This window comes from Mus pahari, chromosome X (genome assembly GCF_900095145.1).
Source record: "Mus pahari chromosome X, PAHARI_EIJ_v1.1, whole genome shotgun sequence".
Classification (NCBI taxonomy): domain Eukaryota; kingdom Metazoa; phylum Chordata; class Mammalia; order Rodentia; family Muridae; genus Mus; species Mus pahari.
In genome coordinates, this window is record NC_034613.1 from 67600931 (window position 1) to 67620905 (window position 19975).

The 19975-nt window shown below is 34.0% G+C and overlaps 1 protein-coding gene across 1 annotated transcript in view; it reads right to left on the minus strand.

The window, feature by feature from the left end:
- The window catches only part of Cfap47 (cilia and flagella associated protein 47), a 210187-nt gene that overhangs the window by 46473 nt on the left and 143739 nt on the right, over positions 1–19975 (minus strand). The window contains exons 47-54 of the mRNA XM_021188546.2: positions 18781–18977; positions 15857–16000; positions 15123–15296; positions 9668–9779; positions 6201–6329; positions 4772–4869; positions 2752–2927; positions 950–1057 (exon numbers count right to left, since the gene is read on the minus strand). Coding sequence (XP_021044205.2) covers positions 950–1057; positions 2752–2927; positions 4772–4869; positions 6201–6329; positions 9668–9779; positions 15123–15296; positions 15857–16000; positions 18781–18977 — 1138 coding nt within the window. The remainder of the gene's footprint in view (positions 1–949; positions 1058–2751; positions 2928–4771; positions 4870–6200; positions 6330–9667; positions 9780–15122; positions 15297–15856; positions 16001–18780; positions 18978–19975) is intronic.

A 19975-nucleotide genomic window follows, 5' to 3' on the forward strand; every position in this document is an offset into this window, starting at 1 on the left:
AGTGCATATCTAGTGACTTCTTTTGTGATTGGGTTACCTCACTAAGGATGATATCCTCCAGATACATCCATTTGCCCAAGAATTTCATAAATTCATTGTAGAATATATATTCTTAAAGTTAATTATAGGCTGTATATTCTTGTTTACCAGAAACAAAGTTGTTGTCAGATACAGCATAGGATCTTGACTGGGTGTGAATGTGGTATGTCAAGGGAACATAGTGTTAGCCAAGTGGCCTAACTTTCCATAGTTGCGTGCGGCATACCCTCTGTTTTGAGGAAGCAAAACTTCAACCAGACCTCTCTTTTACCCTGAACCCAACTTGTTCCACAGCTGAAATCCTATGTGTATAAGAACATGTTCCATTTCCTCCAGTCTCTACTGGGAATGGGCTAAGCATGGTTCAGACTTACTCCCTGTTAGATTCCACTGACTATAGTTTATCTGGTCCAGCTTTCTTCTATTTTACTTCCTATTCCATTTTATTTTGTGGGTCTTAATATGGGAGCTTGCTCTGTACTGCAGTTGTCCCTTTGCCTCCTTTGAAAGCATGTTTTGTAGGGAACTCTTTTTTTTTTTAATTTATTGTTTATTTATTTACATTTCAAATGTTATCCTCTTTCCCGGTTTTCCCATATGAAAACTCCCTAACCTTTTCCCACCTCCCCATGCTTCTATGAGGGTGTTCTCCCACACACCCACCCACTCCTGCCTCCCCACCCTGGCATTCCTCAATGCTGGGTCATCAAGCCCTCACGGGACCAACAGCTTCCCCTCCCATTGATTCCAGGTAAGGGCACTGTAGTGAACTCTTAACCACACCCCAATGTGTTTCTTTTGATAGATTTCACATTAGAAATGTATTTATTTTGTATTTTAAAGGGTTATTAAATGCTTTAAAACAGTGTTTTTCTATTTTTCTACAACAAAATTACTAAACAGAACTTACTTTCCAAGATCACACTGCATTTCTGGTATTTCCCTTGGTATTGGAAGTTCAGTTGTTAATTTAAGTAAATACCAGAATTCTTCACCCATTTCAGGTTGGAAAATAATGCTGTTTTGGAGAAAATTTGAAAATCTTGTTAGCTGTTTTAGTTTGTATAATAAATGTGGAAGATCAAAATATAAAACGGCAAAAATATCTGACTTCAAGTAGACCACTTAATCACTATTGGATTATATAATCTAGTCTTACCAAGAATGCATTTGTAATTTTTTTTTAAATTTTTGGTGGGAAGATTACTTCATTAATGAAATGGAATACTGTTATTAATATAGATTTTTTAAAAAATGTTTATTGAGTGAATAGAAATTGATTTCCAGAAGTACTTTAAATGTCAATGTTTAAAAAATCCGTGTTTATGGGTTTGATTATTGGAAGCTGATTACTTTCATCGAGACATTTGAATCCCCTGTAATTAGCTTGCTTATTATTGAACCCACTTGGTTAATATAATCCACTTATTAAAACAACTTTATTATTAAAAAAAATCCGTGTTTATAGTTTAGTTCAATCAAATATACTTTGTTGAAGTAAATGCATGCACTCATTCTTTTGAAGGTCATTATAAATATGTAGTTTTAAAGAATACTTTCATAATCAACATGTACTCCCCTTTCAGAAGATGGTGTTGGTGAAATTACAAATGTATCACTGGGTTGATATCTCAGCTTTATTGTATTGTATTTATATAACTTTGATCAAATCACTTGACTTTTTGTATTTGAATTTTAGTTTTTATAAAAATCGATGAGTCAATAAGCCTTACTTTTTCTATAAGAATTTTATGAATATAAAATACATACCAAGTTAATACTAGAATAAGCAAGTAATGATAAGAAGCCAATAGTATGCCTTCTAATACATACAAATAAAGAAAAACGAAGTTTTAATTAGTACTTGTAAAGCCTAGGGTCACATTAGAAAAATGAAAGAAGCCAACATTTCTAATGGTGATGTGTTACAAGATTTTTAAATAACATTCTCCTCTTCTCTTCTTTTTTTAATTACCCTGTTCCTCTTCCTCTGGCTCTTCTTTTTAATATACTTTGTGATAGGGCCTCATTTTAGTTCAAGATGGCGTAGAACTCACTATATAGTACGTGCTTGCCTGTTACTCAAAGATTCCTCTGACTCCTGATTACAAATGCAACCTACCATGTTAGTGGAATAAGCTATTCTTTTCCCAATTTACACTATTATAGATTTTATTTGTTAAGGTTTAAAATATGTATCATTTTAGTATCCCTTAATTAAAATTATAGTTATTTCTATATTTTGTGAGAAGCAATCATTTCCACAGTCATCATTCTATGAGATAACACACTCACTAAGAGACTTCTAATATTTACAAGTGTGTATATGTGTGTGCATGTGTATGTTTTCAGAAGATAATATTTAAAATTTAACTTTGTCTATGCCTTGCAAGCAAATGATTTATAGCTAATTACTCAAAAGGAGAGTTGAATTTTTATCAAGAAAAGTAAGAGTTAAAACCCTAGTTCTCCTGACCTATTCTCAGCTCAGTTGTTGGACTAAGGAAATTTTGAGTAATAAAAAGCAAAATAGGAAATGCTGGAATGTTTTAATTTCGTACTTCAGTGAGTAGTAATTTTGCATTAAAGCAAACAAAAATAATTGTTAATTAGTTCTTATCAGAGAATAGTAACAAGATATGTAAAGCAATGATTTTAAAGCTCTATCTTCAAAGGCTCAACAACAAATTACAATCCAAGCCCCAAACACACCTTTCTTCTTTATAGCCCGTGGTTGCTGGAGAATACCATACAATATAGTTCACTCTTTCCAATGGACGCAATGTCACCTCTACTGGTCCACTAAAGGCAGAACATGTTAATTTCACATCCAAAAAAACAGTTTTATTTTTTGAATTGGAAATAGGAATTTCAATGCATGTTGTCTCCTAAGATTATGAAAGGAAAAAAAAATGATATGATCAAATTTGTAGTCAAAATATTCATTTCTCTAAGAAAGCAAACAGAAAAAAAAACAGTATTATTTAAGGCCATTTGTGTTATTTTTTTCCTTTCCAGATACAATACTAGATATATCTTCATTAAATAAATTTTAATCTCATAATGTTATCCCCAATTAATCTTGACAAACAATACTAGATAAAAAGCAGCTTTAATGGCAGGCACTATAGAAAGACCTAACATAACTAAGATAAGTTTTTTACCAGTAGCATTATTACCATGAGGTCTAGTTCCGATTATTTCTTAAAGAAATAATTCAGCAATGGAATGATGCCACATTTTACTGCTTTTATAAGCAACCTGACGAAGTTTATAAGTCTACTACAGAACTTAGCAGTTAAAGAGGTTTCCAGGAGTCAAATGAAAAAAACACAGGACAGTTGTATGTCAAGGACACAAATATGATCAACTACAATAAACTACACAGTGGTCTACCAATTCTACCTAGAGCTGAAGAGAAAAAAAAATTGAAGGAAAGCACTTGGGCTTGCTCATTTAACCTCGTCTACTAGTCAGATAGGTCTCACAATGTTAGTTGAAGAGCATGATACACAGTCTCTAAGACGTAAAAACAAAGAAAAAAACCCTACCAAATCAAGAAGAAACAAACTAAACAACAGACACTAGTTTCTTAATCTATCTTATGCTTTCTGGTACTGTTTTATTATTATATTTGATTTCTTTTTTTATTAGATATTTTCTTTATTTACATTTCAAATGTTATCCCCTTTCCTGGTTTTCCCTCCAAAAATCCCCTATCCTCTCCCCACTCCCCCTGCTCCCCAACCCACCCACTCCCACTTCCTGGCCCTGGCATTCTCCCACACTGGGGTATAGAGTCTTCACAGGACCAAGGGCCTCTCCTCCCATTGATGACCTGACTGACTAGGCCATCCTCTGCTACATATGCAGCTACAGACATGAGTCCCACCCTGTGTTTTCTTTGATTAGTGGTTTAGTCCAAGGGAGCTCTGGGGTACTGGTTAGTTCATATTGCTGTTCCTCCTATGGGGCTGCAAACTCCTTCAGCTCCTTCAGTCCTTTCTCTAGCTCCTTCATTGGGGACACTATGCTCAGTCCAATGGATGACTGTGAGCATCCACTTCTGTATTTGTCAGGCACTGGCAGAGCCTCTCAGGAGACAGCTATATTAGGCTCCTGTCAGAAAGCACATGAAACTCAAGAAGGAAGATCAAAATGTGGCTACCTGGAACCTTCTTGTAAGGGGAGAACAAAATATCCATGGAAGGAGTTATAAAGTGTGGAGCAGAGACTGAAAAAATGACCATCCAGACACTGACCCACCTCGGGATCCATCCCATATACAATCACCAAATCCATTTTATTTCTTAAAAATCATTCTGTGCCAGCAAGACAGCCAAAGTGCTTGACAAGCCCGACAATACCTGTGCTCAATTGCCAAGACCCATATTGAAAAAGAAAAGTGACACTTTACAAGTTTTCTTCTCAATTCTGTAGTAGACACACAAATAAAATCACATACAACTGTAATAAAATTAAAAGAAAATAATGTATTTGACCTCTTCACATTTTAAGAACTACACATTAAATATGCAAGCTCTGGCTTGCCATGTTTTATGAAATTAATTTGAAATATGTTTAAAAGCTATTTTCCCAAGGCATTTAAAGACTATATTGATAGACTAATATCAGTATATTCCTCTGAAATATGTGTTGTAAGGATAAATCCTTAGTGTATAACTGCTATATGTGCCAAATGACAGTTTATGAACATTTACTGGGCTCTTACCAGAGCAATACAATGAAGTTCAATTATATCTACAGGAGGTCCAGGAGAACTACGGATTTCAAGACGATACCAGATTTTTAGAGCTTTAACCTTTTCCTCTGAAACAAAACAAAGCACAGTAAAACTGATGAACCAACATCGAACATGTACTTCTTAATATGGGGCTCAGAAGTATTGATATTCATAAACACATTTTCAAATTCTCTTTCCTTTTCTATTTTGTTTTTCTTTGCACTAGCTAGCATATAATATATAAAAATGAATTGATCTAAGACACATTTAGAAGTATAAATTAGTGAGTGGAAGAAATAGAGTAAGTCCAGAAAAGTTAACTATTTATTTATTTATTTATTTATTTATTTATTTATTTATTTATTTATTTATTTATTTATTTTGGCTGGCCTAGAACTTTCTATGTAGATCAGGTTGGCTTCAAACAAGATCTGCCTGATTCTGTTCCCCAAGTACTGGAGGTTAAATGCATGTGCTACCACACTTAGACAGGCTCATATTTTTCATACACATACATACATATGCACACAGAGAGAACAAACTAGAGAGAGACAGAGAGGGAAAGAGACAGAAGAGGAGAATGAACCATATTTCTCCAAATTTGTATCTTATCTCTGCTTTTAACAAAAAGTGTAATTGTACCAGTTACATGTGGGTGTATGGGGTTGTGGTGTATGATGTGTGTGTGTGGGTGTGTGTGGGGGTGTGTGTGCATGCATACGTATGGAAAAAGAGAGAGAGAGAGAGAGATGAGAGATAGAAATTAAAAGAGGACACCTATAGTTTCTACTTTTGTTTTGAAGAACTGAAATACAAATCTATTTAATCATGCAGTCAGGATGTATTGTATGAGAGAAGAATAAAGAAAAGATGAAAAAATATCTTCTTGGTATGCCTCTATGCACATTTCCTTGGGAATTTTGCATCTTTGGATCCTCGCCTCTCTAATACCCTCTTACGACTCTGATATTCACACAACTCATTTTCCAGGATGTACACTCTGAGTATTCCAATTCTCTACTATCACATTTCTCTTTTACAACATATTATATATATATTTAAGCTTTATAGGAAAAATACAATATAATTAAATTAGTTTGATATAAGACTATCATATCTTATTTTAAATATGAAAAACTTATAATATTGATAATATATTCACTAATATCTTATAAGAAATATAGTATATATTCTTCATTTAATAACAGAAAACTTCATGGTAAGATATGACAATCTTGTTATTTTATGGCAGCAGAATTTCAGATAATAATCTACATAAAATTGAAATTGAAATAATCATAGACAACACAGATTGAGAAAGATATTATGCATTAAAGTGAATATTTAATTTAAAGGGAAATGATGATTAGAATTATGATCTACAGTGCAATAACTCAATACACTCGCATAAGTTTACCTGAGTATTCCTCAAAAATAATGGTAGATGGATCTGATGGCGTTTCCTGAGAAGAGGAGTCTTTCTCTGTATCTGTGTCTTCCTGAGACTCTTCCTCATCTCTGCTCTTAACGGAAAACATAATTGCACCTGCAAAATGTGGTTAAAGGATGTGAACTAACCAGCAAGGAGTTTCTCAAATGGCTAGTCTCAAGCATCAGAGTTACTACAACGAACATACCAAACATAAATTCTAAATGGTAGTACTAGAGTTAAAGATGAAGTGGCTATAGAAAAATTTCGTGGACATTATAGGAAACAGTATCAAATTCTTAGTACTTGTTTTTCAAAAGATTTGCTGTAATAAGAAAAATTGGCTAGTAGTCAGCCTGAAATAGTTTTCAGTAACTTAGTGATCCTAAATGATTATACTTACCTATTTTCTTCCTCAGATATATAATATTTCTACTTATTATTAGAAGTAGCATAGTATTCTAGGTTTAATCTTTTATGTGAACATTTAATATGTATAATAATATTTCATACTTTGTCATAATAATGTTACTATCAAAAACATCCATTTTAATTTTGCTATATTAAATTGGATTCATTCAAAATCAGTAGTAATATTAAAAACTGGGGATAAAATAATTATATTTTAAAATATAAAAGTCATCATGTATATGTTTACTATATCAAAATGATAAATTGGTAATTTTTTTTTGAGACAGGGTTTCTCTGTATAGTCCTGGCTGTCCTGGAACTCACTTTGTAGACCAGGCTGGCCTCGAACTCAGAAATCTGCCTGCCTCAGCCTCCCGAGTGCTGGGATTAAAAGATTATTTTGTAACTCTGAGTCCTACAGCACAATGTTTGAAATGGAAAACTTTTTTTCTGGGCTTAATGCTATACTATTAAAGCAGAGGAGTAGTTCATGGGTTCTTGTAAGCAGTATTATGCTTTTGATGGGTTTTCAATATTTGTTACATGCAACATTTTTCTATCATCAGTAGAGCATTCATTGTTTCTTCCACTGTGAAAGACAGAAGATCAAGATTTGGGAAGAACTGGGAAATTCATAATTATCAGCCTATCTCCCCTTCTACTGTTAGTTCATTCTTTATTTGAATGAATATATGTGCTATTATTAAAACAAATGCCACCAATTTACTGCATTTCTTCATGTTTTTAAATAATCTTTTCATGCATAATAATATCATGGAGACATGGAAATATTATTCTTATTTGCCTTACAAATAATTATTATGTCCATAAAAATTTCTGGCTTTTAAAATAAGAAATTAGACTACATGACCCACCATAATCCTTGAGATCACCACATATATTAGTTGAATTTAATAATTGTCTCAGTTTGTTTCTTCCACAGTAATTTAAATTATTAACCTAGATTTTCACTTTCCACGTAAGTATTCCAACTCAGAACCTATTATTATATCTTGTGTGTACTATTTAAAGGATATCCATAATTACACATTCATTTCTAGAAGAATGGATGATATGCAGCTTCTAGCAACTAAATAATGGCAGGNAAAAGATTCTAAGTCTGTTTTACATTTCAAACTAAATAAGATATATACAAACTTTGGTATTTAAATTGCATTTGAGAACATATTAGATTTTTTTCTAAGATATATTTTCTAACATACCAAAGGGAAACCACATTTTATATGAAACCATCTTCAACTGCTAATGTATTGTAAAGACCACAAAGAGTTCAACTTTATTTAAATGCCAAAACTCAAAGTGTGGTTTAATAAGGCTTTTAAGAAGTAGTTTGCTTAAAATTCTACAAGAATGACATGTCTCGAAGAATTCTTACCATTAAGGAAATTCTTGATATTTAACAAAGAAATACTTTAAATGATTTTATAAAATAAAAATTAAATAAGCCTCTTATGGATATTGTAATTAAAAGAATACTCTCTCAAGCTAAATATATTCTTTGTAGGGAGTGTTCTTATCTTAAGATTAAAAGATAAAACTAAAGTAACACACACACACACACACACACACACACAAATACACACACTATCCTGGAATGTTTACTCTTAAATACATTTCTTTTTTTAACTTATTTTATTAGATATTTTCTTCATTTACATTTCAAATGCTATCCTGAATGTCCCCTATACCCTCTAAATGAGCTTTATTACATCCGTGGTTAAAAAAAAAAAAAATCAAGAAGTATAACATGTGCAACTATACTATGTAAATGTGAGTAGTATTCCATTGCCCAAAATTTAAATGAAACAAATTTAAAATGTAAGGAGCCTGATATAGTTGTCTCCTAAGAGGCTCTGCCAGAGCCTGACAAATACAGAGACAGATGCCTGCAGACAACCATTGGACTGAGCATGGGGTCCCCAATGGAGGAGTTAGAGAAAGAACTGAAGGAACTAAAGGGGTTTGCAACGCCATAGGAAGAACAACAATATCAACCTATCAGATGCCCCAGAGCTTTCAGGAATTAAACCACCAACCAAAAAGTACACATGAAGGGACCCATGTTGGGCATCAATGGCAGGAGAGGTCCTTGGTCCTGTGAAGGCTAGATGTCCCAGTATAGGGGAATGAGAGGGCTGGGATTCGAAGTGAGTGGGTGGGTGGTGGAGCACCCTCATAGAAGCAGGGGGAGGAAAGATGGATCCAAAGATGCAAAATTCCCAAGGAAATGTGCATAGAGGCATACCAAGAAGGTATTTTTCATCTTTTCTTTATTCTTCTCTCATACAATACATCCTGACTGCATGATTAAATAGATTTGCATTGCAGTTCTTCAAAACAAAAGTAGAAACTATAGGTGTCCTCTTTTAATTTCTATCTCTTATCTCTCTTTCTCTCTTTTTCCATACGTATGCATGCACCCCCCCCCCCACACACACACATCATACACCACTCCTCCATTGCTGGTGGGATTGTAAGCTTGTACAACCACTCTGGAAATCAGCCTGGCGGTTCCTCAGAAAATTGGACATAGTACTACCGGAGGACCCAGCAATACCTCTTCTGGGCATATACCCAGAAGATGTTCCAACTGGTAATAAGGACACATGCTCCACTATGTTCATAGCAGCCTTATTTATAATAGCCAGAAGCTGGAAAGAACCCAGATGTCCCTCAATAGAGGAATGGATACAGAAACTGTGGTACATTTACACAATGGAGTACTACTCAGCTATTAAAAACAATGAATTTATGAAGTTCTTGGGCAAATGGATGTATCTGGAGGATATCATCCTTAGTGAGGTAACCCAATCACAAAAGAAGTCACTAGATATGCACTCACTGATAAGCGGATATTAGCCCAGAAGCTCTATTTATTGGTATAAAGAGGATAATGACCAAGTAAGCTTTTCGCCATATCATTTATTCAAAATGAGAACAATAACTTATAGTTCTATTTATTATTACCATATTTCACACTTAGAAAAGTAATTAATAATAAATTTTTATTAAGGACTTAATACCTTTGAATGTGCCACGTTTCCAAGGACATATATGGAGAGTATATGGAACTGAGTTGTCAGGTTCTATGGTGATAAGGGAATTTCCCCACACTATGGAGAGATCTGAAGTTACCTGGAAGAGTAGATTAGAAAATAAAAATTATATAATATCAAGATGAAAAAGTTTCTTTTTCTATCATGTTATACTATTATATCATATTATATGAGTTAGAGTCATCAGCTGATTAAAATATATATTATAATTTAATTTATTAAATCTATAGAGTTTTCATTGAAAAGGAAGTCAGAAAATTGTATTATTTTAGAAAAGGAAAAATCTAAGAAAAGAGTTATTTAGTTTACTAATCTGACATAAATTCCTTCTAAGAATAGCAGATATTTGCACCCAACCAATAGACAGAAGCAGCTGACCCCTGTTGTTTAATTAGGAAGGCTGAAAGATGCTGAGGAGATGGGCAGTCCTGTAGGAGGATCAGATCACTATATGCAGTTTTGTTGTTCATATTTTTGTTTCTTCTGGTTTTGCTGGTTTAGTGACTTCTATGGATTAAGTGTATAATGCCTGAATTCAATGAAATTAATGTGATCGGATCAATTCCTAATCAGATACTGGTCAGCAATGATTTGGCTTATGCTTTTTAATACCTTGAACAACAACAACAACAACAAATCAGCCTTCTGCCAAGGATAATTACATAAGCATATTCCTAGTATTTAGGCAGCTTAAAATTCTGCCTTATTCAGACACAGGTTCACTGTACACCTTAGGTGAAAAATTCAAACTTATCACATCTTTATTTGGCATCACCCAAACTTCTACACATAAAAGTGATTTGCTTGATCCCAAAAGATAGATAATATCTTTTAATATCCCATAAAATCGTTTTACACTCCAGATCTTATAAAGGTTACAATTAAACTTTCGTTGGTTCCTACTTACAGTGCATGCTCTAATAAATTATTGAGTACTTTTGACATATGTCCTTAGAGCAGGATCTTTCTTTCAAAACAAAACTTTTAAACAGGTTAAATAACAAAAAGAAGATGGTTGTGGATATTGCCAGGATATTTAGAAAGGTGGGGGAGCAGGGGCGGAGGGTATAGGGAACTTTCAGGATAGCATTTGAAATGTAAATAAAGAAAACATCTAATAAAGAAATAAAATAAAATAAATAAAATAAAGGAAAAAAAGAAAAATACAGATCCATATCAAATATGCATATCCACTTGTTTGAAAGGTTTCTATTATTCAAAATTCCTACAGATGCAGAATTTTGCAAAGCAAAATAGAAAATGGCCAGGTTTTCAAAATGGTATCAGTCTTTATCCTAAACAGCTATTACAGTTTTCCTCAAATGTATACTCATTTGTTTCAGGTATACTTATAGTTCATTATAGATTTTAAGGAAGAAAGGATTTAGAAAATTATATTAAATAGTTATAAAACACTTTAATAAAAATGGGATTGTCTTTGGTTATGGATATTTTAAAAGAATGTGTTTAGGCTAAAGAAAATTAACCAACAAAAATGGAGAAGGGTAGGGAAACAGAAAGAAAGGGTAGTAGAAAGAAAGGAAAGAGCATAGCAGAAAAAGGGAGGAAGAAAGAGGGAAAGGGAGGGAGAAAAGAGAGAAAGGAAGAATGGAGGGAAGGAGAAAGGAGAGTGAGAAAGAGGGAGAGGGAATCACACTGATCACCTTGAATAAAATTACATATTACAGAACAAGAAAATATTCCCTGAAATTAGAGAACAGAAGTGTGACAGAAAACACAATGCAAATGCATGGTGCAACCCAAGGAGTACTACTGTTTCCCTCAATGTCAGGAGTAATTTTCAGCTTTAGGCAGGTGTGAGTCAGATGGATAGTTTTGTTCTTGTCCACTTGTCTTCCTTCTTTTGTGGTATAATTGATAATTAAGACTGCAAATATAAGGTGACGACTGATGTGAATACTGTTGTGATGGCTGTAAGATAGTTCTTGACTATGATGATTTTGATGTTGCCATTAACAACAGAAAATAGGATTAGCCAAGCTGAGTCCAGGTGCATTGTTCCAAGTAAATATCTATAACTATTAAAGTTAAAATTAGAACTACAAAATAATCCACCACTCTAATTTCTGGATATGTATAGAGTGTTATTTCAGAATTATCTGTGTAAAATGTTAACAATGGAGTCATCCATTATACTTACACGCGAGAATAATTTACATTTAATTACACAAGCACAGTTATGAAAGAAAAATCATTGATTTTAATTTTTTAAAGTGTATTCTTCTGTAAGGTAAAATTTAAATAACAACATAGGTATCATTTCTGTTATGGCAACAAAATGAAGTGAATAAGCAATGTAGGGTAATGGGAGCTTTTAAGAAAAATGCTTTTACAAAACTCTTGACAAGTTCCTACTTGGTAATAAATTCTGAAAGTGGAGAGTACTAAAAAATTTATTGGCTTCCATGTCTGACTGAACTTAATTCTCTCTGCCCCTGTTTTAATGCTACCCTTTATGTTTCCATTTGTTTCTAAAACAAAGATATTTTAAACACTGTTATGTTTTCGATGTCTCAATGTTATGGTGCATGCTATGAACAAAAACATGGGTACAAAACATTGTCCCTAAGATGACAGGGTGCATCTGACTAGCAGACACAAATCCTTCCTTGGATGGGAGAAATTGAGAAGAAGGGAGATAAATCATAAAGGGAGGGTAGGAAAGGTGGGTAGCAGTGGGAAGGGAGAGAAAGGGAGGAGAGAAAATGAATCTATTACACTTATATGGTGAAGAATAATAAACAGGACAATGACATGTGGTAAGTAAATACCACATCAGGTACTACAGAGTTCATACTGAAGTTGAGAGATGACATTGAAGAGTTTTAGGAATGGTAAGAAAATTTAACTTATAATATATAATGCAAAGATTATTCTCTGAAATCCAGAAAGAAGTAAATCAATGTATATTTTCCTGAGGTTTAAAAGAAGCAAAGGGTAAGTTCAAGGAGTTTGCTTATTTCTGTCATCTGCTCTGATAATGAACATATGTATGTAGGGTTAATGGATGAATCTTCTTTTGAGGAACACACTGGTCAAATAACAATTTCAGGCAGGGGGTAGGGGGGTAATGAACTGAGAGTATTGTGAAAGACAACTGGAATTAACTGGGCATTTTGAGGGTGATCTTAGAACATGATGCAATGGAAACTCCCTAGAATCTATGAGGGTGAACCTAGAGAAGACTTGTAGTAATGGGGAATTATAAAACCTGAACTGGCCATCTTACATAACCAGCAAGGCTTCTAGTGTTGGGACTGGGACACCAACCTAGCCACAAAACCTTCAACTTACAAATTTCCCTGCCTGCAAGATATGTTGGGGTAATGGTGGCACAGAAGTTGTGGGATTGGACAACCAATGACCTATTGGCCAACCTGATGCCTATGCCACAAGAGGGATCCCATGCCTGACACTGCCTGGATGACCAGGAACCGTGTCCAGATATCCCAAAAATCAGGGTTGAACCAAGCATGACTGGCAAAAAAAATTCAATAAAATGAAACCTAATGATACTCTTCTCTATTCATTGATCAGTGCCAAGTTCCATCATTTTCTGAGAGGTTTCATCCAGCAATTGATGGGAATAGATGGAGAGCCCCACAGCCAAACAATAGGTGGAGCTCAGGGAACTCAAAGAAAAAGATTAAGGGTTGGAGAAGCTACAAGGGTAGAGGACACCAGGAGAACCCAGCCCACAGGCTCAAGTAAGCAGGGCTCATAGAAGCCCACATAGACTGAAACTTGCATGGGTCTGCACTAGGTCTTCTGCATATATGTTATGTTAGTGTAGCTTGGTGTTCTTGTGGGACTCTTAATAGTGGGAGTGAGGGAAGCCTCTGACTTTTTTGCTTTCTCTTGTGTCTCTTTCCCTCATCCTGGGTTGCCATATCCAGCCTTTATATGATGGTAAATGCCTACATTATTTGTAACACAGTTTGCAGTGTTCAGTCGATATTCCTGGGAGGCCTGCTCTTTTCTCAAAGGAAATAGAAGAGAAGTGAATCTAGCAGAGAGAAGGTAGGGGAGGGACTTGCAGGAATAAAAGGATGGGAAACTGCAGTTGAGATGAAATATATGACAGAAGAATAAATTTTAAAATATGGAAAAACAAACCAAACAACAGCAACAAAAACACCAACATCACCAATAACACTTGCTCTTACAAAAAAGTACCCACAGTTGAAAAAGTTCCAGATAGCTGAGTGTGGTGACACACACATGCAATCTCAAATTTGTAAAACTGAGGAAAGAGGATCACTGTGAGTTCAAGATCATCCAGGGATAAAAAGTAACACCTTTCAAAAATGTATTCATTTTGCAAAACAAGATTCTAGAAAAATCAGAAATCTACTCTTGACAATGAGGTCTAAATGGGTGTGGTGATATAGAAATGTTCCAGAAATGAATGAGGTATGTTTTACAAACCTTCAGATGGAAGAGTTGAACTGGGCTGTACCTCACGGTCAAAGTAATCCAAATCTCTAGAGGCTACCCTTGAAATCCTTTTTGTATCTATTGATAAGTGGTATATCACTAATGCAGAAACCAGTGCTTTCTAGAGAAACATGGACTAACTACACAAGTAATTGAGAAGAACTATGTTGTAAATATGGAAAAGGTTTAAGGAGACCATAATCAAATTTACTATGCTTGTAAGAAAAATTTAAAAGAAGAAAAACGTTGGTAGATCAAAAAATAAGAGTAATACTTGGATTTTTATTTCTATTTTTGGTGCAGAAGACTAAACTCAGTCTCAAGCATACTAAGCACAGATTTTCACCAATGACTTATGCCTCTCTCATCAGCAAATGGCGAATTACTGTAACTTCTGAATTTAGGAGATTAAACCAGGAAGATCTCTAGTTTGAGGTTAGCATGGGCTATAAAACAATCTTCTGTTTCAAAATACTAAAAAATAATTTTGCTCCTACAATTTATTGAAACTATCTTATAATAACATTTATGGTTTCTTCAAGGAAAAGTATACATGATACTAATGAGTAAATGTAAAAGAGTTTTATAATTATGCACTAAAATTTAAGTATAAAACTTGTTTAGAGTTATGTATGGTAGCAGTCAAAGTATGTGACAGGCTAGGGAAGGAGAACTGAAAGTTAAGGCAAGTACCTATATCATACAAACTAAAATAAGACAAATGAAAACAGTTAAAAAAAAGTATGAACAACAACAACAAAAACTTGCTTGATGCTAACCATAATTAGGAATTAAAATTAAACTCTGTAGCTATTGGAAGAAGAAAAAGTAGAATTATAATTATCCCTGTGTGTGGTTCACCCCATTAGGTGATTTTTTTTTAAATTTCACATGATTAACATATTTCATAAAATTCAAAGTATTTACAGAAGGAAGTATTTCTTCCTAAAAAAAAAAGTCTTACCTTAAATGTCAGGAGACTTTTTGTATAATTAGGCACTATTATGGACTTATCTGTCACATTTCCCACTTTGCAGTCTATAATGATGTGGTCCAAGGCAACGGGTTTTGTCCCAATCCCATCTATTTCAATGATGTGTGCCATGCCATCTACTTCATTTTGTAAAGTAAGTTTACCCTGTAATAAACAAGACAAGTTTAAGCTCTACAGTCATAATTTAGTCAGCAGTTATAACTCAATACTAAACGATCTCTTTAATCTTATTCTTCTTGAATAACAGAAAAAGCTTGTATGAAAAATGTTAGTCATTGAAGTTTCCAGCTCATATAAAACTAATTTTATCAAAGAATCTACTAGTGAAATGGTATTTATTTTTATCTTCTCTCTGGAAATTATACATTATATATGCACATTCTCACACCTAGCAATTATGTGTACTTAGCACCTTGTCAAAGAAATGTTGCTAAGTAAAAATTTTCATATGTAGCAGTTGACTTAGTGACTTGGAACAATGATTTCATATCATTATGCATGCTTTCTGAAAATAACTTGGATATAAATATTCATTAGCAGCATAGTGAGTGTCATGATAAATATGGGAAGTTAAACATGTTAAGCAAAACTATCAAATTTATAGAACATACAAATGTTAGTAAACAGTTTTAATTAACTACATTGACTGCTATCTAAACATTTTCTCATTTACATATTAATAATGAAAAAATCAATAATTATACCATAATTTCACATTCCAAAATCGGTTTGAATGTCAAAGGATACTGGATAGTTTCACCAGGGCTAACATGTAAAACTGGAGGTCCATGAAACCATTCTCCTTCTATTTTAACTTGAAATTTCCAAAGTTTCTTTGAATCATTTTTCTAAAACATGGAAAGAGTTATGCATATATTAGAAGGATGATGCAAGTAAAATTGATACTAATTCTTCTTAAGTCATTAAAAGGTACAATTAATCTGTAACTCTAATACCTGGAAGCCCTAAGTGTATGCATCCTGTAGTTCAATAGTAGTCTGGAATCTATTGATAAATTCAAGGCAAACCCCAGCTACATAGTGAGACCTAGTTGTAAAACTCCAAGAACTTATCTCCTTGTACAAAGCTCAAGTCCAAGTGGATCAAGGACCTCCACATAAAACCAGATACACTGAATCTAACAGAAGAAAAAGTGGGGATGAGCCCCGAACATATGGGCACAGGGGAAAATTTCTTGAATTCTATGCTATAAGATCAAGAATCGACAATTGAGAAAAATTACAAAGATTCTGTAAGGCAAAGGACACTGTCAATAGAACAAAAGGGCAAACAACAGATTGGGAAAAGATCTTTAACAATACTATATCCAATAGAGGGCTAATACCCAATATATACAAAGAGCTCAGGAATCTGAACTCCAAAAATTCAAATAACCCCATTAAAAAATAGGGTACAGAGCTAAACAAAAAATTCTCAATGGAGGAATACCCAATGGCTGAAAGCACCTAAAGAAATGTTCAACATCCTTAGTAATCAGGGAAATGCAAATCAAAACAACCCTGAGATTCCACCTCACACCAGTCAGAATGGCTAAGATCAAAAACTCAGGTGACAGCAGATGCTAGAGAGGGATGTGGAGAAAGAGGAACACTCCTCCATTGCTGGTGGGATTGCAAACTGGTACAACCACTCTGGAAATCAGTTTAGTGATTCCTCAGAAAATTGGACAAAATACTACCTGAGGACCCACTAATACAACTCCTGGGCATATACCCAAAAGATGCTCCAACTTATAATAAGGACACATTCTCCACTGTGTTTATTGCAGCCTTATTTATAATAGCAAGGAACTGGAAAATACCCAGATGTTCCTCAACAGAGGAATGGATACAGACAATTTTCATAATGGAGTATACTCAGCTATTAAAAACAATGAATTTATGAAATTCCTAGGCCAATGCATGGAACTAGATAATATCATCCTAAGTGAGGTAACCCAATCACAAAAGAAGACACATGGTATCACTCACTGATAAGTGGATTATTAGCCCAGAAGATCAGAATAACCAAGATACAATTCACAAACCACATGCAACTCAAGAAGAAGGAAGACCAAAGTGTGAATTCTTGGATCCTTCTTAGAAGGTGGAACAAAATACCCATGGAAGGAGTTAAAGAGACAATGTTTGGAGCAGAGACTGAAGGAATGATCATCCAGAGACTACCCAACCTGGGATCCATCCAATTATAATCACCAAACACAGACAGTACTGTGGATTCCAACAACTGCTTGCTGAAAGGAGCCTAATAGAGCTGCCTCTGAGAGGCTCCACCAGTGCCTGACAAATGCAGAGGTTGAGTTGATTCTTGCATCCTACCACTGGACTGAGCACAAGGTCCCCAGTCAAGGAGCAAGAGAAAGGTCCCAAGGAGCATAAGGGGTTTGCAGCCCCATGGGAGAAACAACAATATGAACTAACTTGTACTCCCAGAGCTCCCAGGGCATAATCCACAAACCAAAGAGTTCACATGTTGGGACTCATGTCTCCAGCTGCATATATAGCAGAGGATGGCCTAGTCAGTCATCAGTGGGAGGACAAACACTTGGTCCTGTGAAGGATCTATGCTCCATTGTAGGGGAATGCCAGAGTCAGGAAGTGGGTGTGGTTAGGTTGGTGAGCAGGGGGCTGGGGGAGTGGATAGAGGATTTTCAGAAAGGAAACCAGAAAAGGGAATAACATTTGAAATGTAAATAAAGAAAATACCTAATAAAAAATGCGAAGAACAATTTTAAAAAATGTGAAGACTAACAAGACTACACAAAATTTTTAAGTAATATTAGAAATACTGCATGATAGGTTTATCTAGGCATTATTTAAAATCTAGAAAACATAATTTGTTTGGTTTACTGAAGATCAATTTATGATAATCTATGACAAATGTCCACAATTTAACCATAGTAATATGATCCTGAGTGATATGATTCATTACTGATCAAGAAAAATAAAAGGTATTGAAACTGGGATAGTTCTCAGATAACAGATGCTATATATCTTATCAGAACAGATTTATTTGCATCAGCCTCACTGGGTTCTTTATAGTAGTTAAAAAGAGCAAAACTTACTTTATTGTTCTGAATACAGAAATTCTCCTAAAATTATGTTACCCATAAGTTACCATAAAAAAATTAAGTTACCATAAGTGCTATATTGTCACTTTGTCTCATAGGGGAAAGTGGGGTTTCTTAGTACCTATCAACCCATCTTAACCATATGTTAAAATCAATAGGATTTGGAGTGGTGATTTGATCATCTGTATCTCAGCATGATGAAGCCAGGATAAATAATTTTTATTAGGTATTTAGTGAGAGGTTAAGGATATCACAGTTACGTTTTTAAGCAAATAGATCCAATAGAATGATGCTTGTGTTATAGCTGAGTTTATAATCAGGAAGAATCCCTGATATAATGAGAAAAATAATTTCTAATCCAAAATCCAATTATAAATTTGTAACTCTCCAGATGAGTTATTATACACACATACACAAACATATATATATATATATATATATATATATATATATATATATACACACACACACATAAATTGGCCAGAATCTTCAGTAAATTGTGACAATAACGACATCAACAAGTGAATTTTCACTTACTATTGGGATATTCTGTGTAAGTGGCTCAAATGCTGGTGTTTTAAACAACAATTCAGCCTCTGGTTCTTGTTCATTTACTATACCTTCAAGTACATACACACGTACATCATGTCTTGATAACAACAAAAGTTTACAAGGGTATCTTCCAGACCCAAGGGGAGCAAATCGTAGAGGAATTGAAACCGTTCCTTCTAAAGCTGGGAAAATAATTTAAAAGCAAAAGTCATTTTAAATATCATAAGATGTAAACTTAATTTTGCTAATCAATGCTTAATATTATTCTGTGAAAATACATCTACTTAAGAGTAGACTACGTATCTTAATGATTACATATTATATCTTTGTTTTATAACACAACTTTTTTTGAATGAGAGATGATGTCTTTCATAGTTTTGTGTAAGAGATCTTCCATTCTAAAAGGACAATAGGGTCTCCGTGTTTTAAAAGATATCCCTATATTGCTTGTACTTTACATCTTGGATGACAAGTCGGGGACGAGAAATGGGTATTTTAAGGCATTTTTAGTGTTCAATATATAATTATTATAAAATATTTAATTGGTCAGAACCAGTGAAATGTCTCCATTTCACTTGAAGTAAGTAAATAACTGAAGGGGTCATATGGACAACCCACTATTATATTCCATGTTTTTGAACACAAATAGCTCACATACTTTTCAACTTGAACATCTGATTTAAACACCTAATGACTAATGATTAGCATTACAGTGAAAGTCAAGGACATTTTATGTCTATATTATAATCCAAATCATTAACCACACGACCCTAAGGACTCTTTCTCTTCCTATTTAAAAATAAAATTTACTGCATCAGTAGAATTCATGAAAATATTGGTTTTATTTTTAAAGATTAATTGAAGAAAACACTATCTGATTCTTTTGCCTTAGACCACCAAAATAACAGGCTGATTCTGGTGTGTGTGTGGGGGTGGGGTGGGTGTATTCCCTTAAAAAGCTATTTTTCCAAAATAAATATATTTACAAGATTGTGCTGCAATATAATCTGTTATTTTATTTTAAACATATCACCCACATCTACAAGTAATATTTCCACTTCTATTCATTGTCTCTCACATACCCATATATGCTTTCAGAGTTCAACTCTAAAACTATTTGTTTTCAGAACATAGTTTGCGTCTCCTTTGAGATAGTCTTAAATTCAATAAATACAGATTT